Genomic DNA, 5,036 nt, shown 5'->3' on the forward strand with positions numbered 1-5,036 from the left:
AATATGTCTGTGCCTAAGACAGAGTTCCACAAAAATGTCACCTCAGTGCTCAGTAGCTGTCACAGAGCCAACTGGGTAGGGACAGGAGTTACTAGGAAAGAATAAATCTGTGGTTCCCCACATCTTGAGAACTCTGTATTTGTGGTTCCCACACCTCATCTAGGAAGGATGTTGAAATGCAAAAGACCCAGAGAACCACCACAAGGACAATCTATAGGCATGAAACACTGTCAGTATAAGTAACATTTTAAAAGATGAGGATTCTTCAGACTGCATTATCAGAACTGAAGGGGCAGTACAGGACCTGTACTATAGTGACAAAAGGACATGATGCTCACCATCTGTGCCAACACAAGAACTAGAAGGCATCAAATACTGCTAGTAAAAACCAGGTTTAAGTCAGACAAATGCAGATACTTCTTGACACAGGCAAGGCTGGGCTGTGAAACTCCCGAGTAAAGGATGCTGTAGATGCTAGCAGTTTACTGGAGTTCAAAAAATAACTGTACAAATTCATGGAAGAGAAGTCCATCAATAGTTGCCAAATAAAAAACAAAAAACAAACCACAAACAAAAAAACCCCAACAACAAAAAACACTACTCTGACTTCGGAGTCTAAGTCATAAAATTACTTACGAAATTATTCTGGGAGAACACCACCACCACCTGTTTAAGAACTGTTAAATTCTTCCTCAGATTTTTCCCCAACTAAAGGCCACTGTCAATGCAAGACAGCAACCTAGAAAGGCCTTGAAATGTACTGCATCAATTCTCGTGTAGGCATTTTTCTTTTTAGCTAATAAACCCCTTCTAAAGATAAGCAAGATTTTCAATGCAATAGCCCATACATTAATTTCATAATGCTTCAACTCACTTCCCTTCTCCCTTGCCTTCCCTCTCTCTCTTTTCAGATTAAAGAAAATCCAGATGGGGTGCAGGTGCTGCAAAATGATACAAAGGTACAACAGAACAAGAGTTGCTTAGACTGAATAAAAGAAATGCATTAAAACGTGTCTGTGCTCCTCGACACCTGTTGCTTAAGTTAAGCCTATTTACAAGGTTGGAGTTTTCCCCAAAGTTTGCAGTATCTTTAAAGTCACAGGAAATCAGCGCTGTGGCATGAATGTCCTTTTGATTTGCTGTAATTGAGGTCTATTTCTATAATTCCTCTCCCACAGGAAAAACTGTGGCATTGAAAACTCATCCTCAGCAAAGCTTTTTCTCATTTAAGTATCATGAGCTTCCCTCAATTCAGTAGAACAAGGAGCATAGACTTTGTCAGATCCTCCCTCTCTCCTAAGCAATGAAAATGAACTACAGATCCTTGCTTCCATCAGAGCTTTTAAATGTAGTTAGTTGTGGGAAAAATTGCCACATTAAAAGCGTTCCTGGAGAGGAAGACTACCTAGTTTTAGAAAGACAACACTTCAGCCCCACTTGATGGTTACTCTTTGGCCACATCTCTAGAACAGGTAAGGAAGTGGGAAAGAAAACTTGTGCTATAAGAGAATGAGCAGAGATAAAGAAGAGAGAGGCTCTGGAATAAATAAATCAAGGAAAATATGGAGCGAGAGGAACAAATTAAGAAAGGTAAAAGGAGGGGACAAAAATTTAAAAAAAGAAAAGAACAAAAAGATAAGACTTGAAAGGAAGGACACCAGGAAAGAGGGAAATATTTTAGCAACTACATGAGGATATATTCATTAACAATTTATGCGATGACTACTCGTTGTCTAATTACAACCCCCCTAGAGAAAATTAAAAATAAAGCTGGACACATGCAAGAACCAGCACACAGTTCTCTGACATCCTCCTCATGTTCCTGGTGAATCTCACTGCAGGGGTTAGTTACGATCGGTCCCAGGAGACAGCAGCCTACAGCACAGTTCAGCATTTCCATTCAAGTTTAGCTCATTCTCAGGACCCCAGGTAACGTTTAGTGACACCAGTTCCTCAAGATCTCCAGCTTAAAAATTAAGCTTAATCCTTTTTCTAATTATTTTGATCAACAGCATAATTAACATTTCCTCTACAAATTTTCCTTACTCCAGTTATATTTTTGATCCAGAAGAAGTACAATCGCCTGGATGCATTCATGAAGTGAACAGCTATAAACACAATGAGCAAGGCAGCAACAAATCCAAATTCAAAGAGAGCAGTGAAATTCAAGAACATAAAAACGAACTCCAGATGGATGAGCTAAACAGAACAGAAAATAAAAATCAAGTAAATAGCACGAAAGAAACTCTCTGGAACCACGGAGGCAACGATTTTCAAGAGGATGGCTTTGTGAAGTGCGTTGCAAAGCCTGATGTTGCAGTCAATGGTGGCAACTCCTGTGCTGGAGGGCACTCTATGCTCAGTCCCAACACAAACTCAGTGGAAGAAGCCAGTGCACAGGGAACCTCCAGCCAGTCAGAGGCTTCTTCAGCCAGCAAGAGAGACTTTTACATCAAATCAAATAGGTCTGGCCAAGAACTTGACCTAGAGGCAGGCCAGCAGAGGAAGACAGCCTGCAATGAACCAAGCAGTATTCAAGATGACAACTCCCCGTCTGAAGATGGCAGCATCCTTCTCAAAGGAAGTGTGATACTGGAGACACAAAACAGTGCCATACAACTGCCAGATGTTGGTTATCGCCAAAATGGCAATCAAATCAGGAACTATGTTGAAAAAGATAGCTTTTCAGTCAATTGTGCACATTCAGACCAAAACACTAGGCCTTCAGCAATACAGGACCAGGACCTTTGTGTAACTTCACCTTCGCCTACAAAGGAGAGCAATATTGAACCTTTTAAAACTGACTCCACAAGTTTGAGTGAGAGCATTACTCATGGTATCACTGCTGTGGCTGTTACCAAAGTAGCACTGGCACCCACACACCCCAACCATAAAGACATCAATGGAGAAATTGAGGAGGAAGATGCAGAAGTTGCAGCAGCTCTGGCTGCACTGGAAGCTGCAACTGCAGGGGAAGACCTGGAAGACGATGACGAGTACTAGATGTTTCTTTCTAATACACTGGGTAAGATCCAGATTTTATTTCTGGATCTATATGAACACATGTACAGCACATGTGGACAGCTGTTATGAACAGCATATATAAAAGGAGTTGGGACTAAACTTCTGTCCCTTCAGCTGTTTTACACAGCCTTTTAATTTCTACTGCCTGAGGTACAGAAGTGCTCCCTTGGCTAATGGTAATACTAACACTCTTCTCTAGAGGGCCAACCAGGAGGGCAAAGCATCATTTCTCCCACACAGGATATTCTGCTGTATACCCACCTCACCTGGTCTCACGCAAATGTTTCCTTTGGTTTTGACCCTCAAGAGGGTCTGCACACACTGCCATGTTCCAGGTTCAGAAAACTTCCATTATTTAAAATAGAAACGTAGAAGCCATGGAGTTGGAAACCACAGATTTTCATCATGTTAGCACAAAAAAATTAAACTGAGATAAAAGTTCTATGATCTAATGTAGTATGAAATAGGGAAGGCAGCTTAGCTTGCACTTCACTGCAGTTACATTTCCATTCTGGATTAAGCCTAAATCCGTGCAGCTGGCATTAGGATGATAACCTCCTCTCTTCCCCTCCACTACCCCGGACTTTGTTTGATACCCAAATTGACCTGATTCAGCTCATTAAAACAGCAGACACCTAGCCAAATCCATGAGAGTTGGTAACTTTCTGTTGACTTAATGAGTTGAAGGAGCTCACGGAAAAACTGCACACCCACTATCAGAGATACTGGAGAATGATCAAAACTCAGTCCTACCAGTTTAGTTAGATTAAAACTGTTGTAAAACTACAGCCTGAGACCTCTCAGCTCTACGTTTTCCAGGTACACATCACTTGCCTTAACAATAGAGTATGCAAAGAGGTTGTGTCTCATAAACATCCCCAGCAAGATGCATTTTGTTTATATACAAACAGCAAGAGCCAGTGTGGACCCCTCCCTGGCTCTGCTGTAGTCCTTAAACTTAAAGCAGGAAAGGGACTGAGCTTCCAAGTTGAATTAAGCATAAGACCTGAAAATATCAGCTGCATTCCTGGAGTGTTTACCCTTCCTCTGATCTTCAGACTAGTATGTTAACTTTTCTTGTCAGGAAAAAAAAGAGGTAGAGACCAACTTGGTGCTGCCAGTTCATCAAAAGTTGGATCTTAATGGTTGAAATAGAAAGTGCTTGACACTTTATACTGAAATTTTGTGGTTTCCGAGTTTGTTACAAACGCTTAATAAATTTTTTTTAATTATATAAAAAAATCATCTGGTGGCTTTTGTGCTTTATGCATTTTCTGATTATACAACAGTTACACAAAAGAAGTACTATAAGATGTATCCCTCATTAGATACATGAAAAGCACCAACTATGTATTTGCCAACAACGTATGCTGAATCCTAGTCTAAACATTAAGACACATAAGGATCAGAATATTAGGAGGTGGGTTTTAAGTAATGTGCAGATATTTAAATTATTTCTGTTTAAATGCAGATTCCCTGTTTTACTTCAGATACTGCAAGACCAAATCAAGATTTCAATTTCTCAAAACATTAATTATACCCCTAGCGGTAATTAAAAAAAATAAAGTCTCAGCTTAAAGAGAACTATATTCAGCTACAAATGAAAGTCACCACCATTGTATTTGTAAAATAAAAAAAGCTTTATAGGTTTTTAAAATATTGTAGTAATGTTGATTTCTGTACCACTTTCCTACTTTAACAGGCCCTTCTAAGCATCTTCATAAGTGCATACAAGTTTTATGTGCACATTTGTGTATCAAGGATTACTGTAATACTGAATGACAGTGAAAGACTACTTGCACATGGCATGTGACCTATGCAAGGTTATGACAGGAGATAGCGTGTGTCTGCTCTTATATTGTGAGGGCCCTGAGGGCATCACCAGGTCTGACAGTCCCTGACCACCTCCCAGGGCTCCCCGTCCCCTGTCCCGGGCTGAGGACCCCACATCAGCCCCCAGGGGCATCAAACCCTGATCCAGCTCTCCACAGCCCTGCCAGGCCTAGCCGTGG

At 40.7% G+C, this 5,036-nt stretch overlaps 1 protein-coding gene across 1 annotated transcript; it reads left to right on the top strand.

Moving 5' to 3' along the window:
- The first annotated feature begins 927 nt into the window (after positions 1 to 927).
- On the top strand, positions 928 to 3,003 carry LOC104154581 (chromosome unknown open reading frame, human C4orf19). Its single transcript, XM_009697642.1, has 2 exons — positions 928 to 959; positions 2,052 to 3,003. Exons 1-2 carry the CDS (start codon positions 928 to 930, stop codon positions 3,001 to 3,003), a joined length of 984 nt encoding a protein of 327 aa, XP_009695944.1.
- Positions 3,004 to 5,036: the final 2,033 nt, after the last annotated feature.

This window comes from Cariama cristata, unplaced genomic scaffold (assembly GCF_000690535.1).
Source record: "Cariama cristata isolate BGI_N322 unplaced genomic scaffold, ASM69053v1 scaffold46073, whole genome shotgun sequence".
Classification (NCBI taxonomy): Eukaryota; Metazoa; Chordata; class Aves; order Cariamiformes; family Cariamidae; genus Cariama; species Cariama cristata.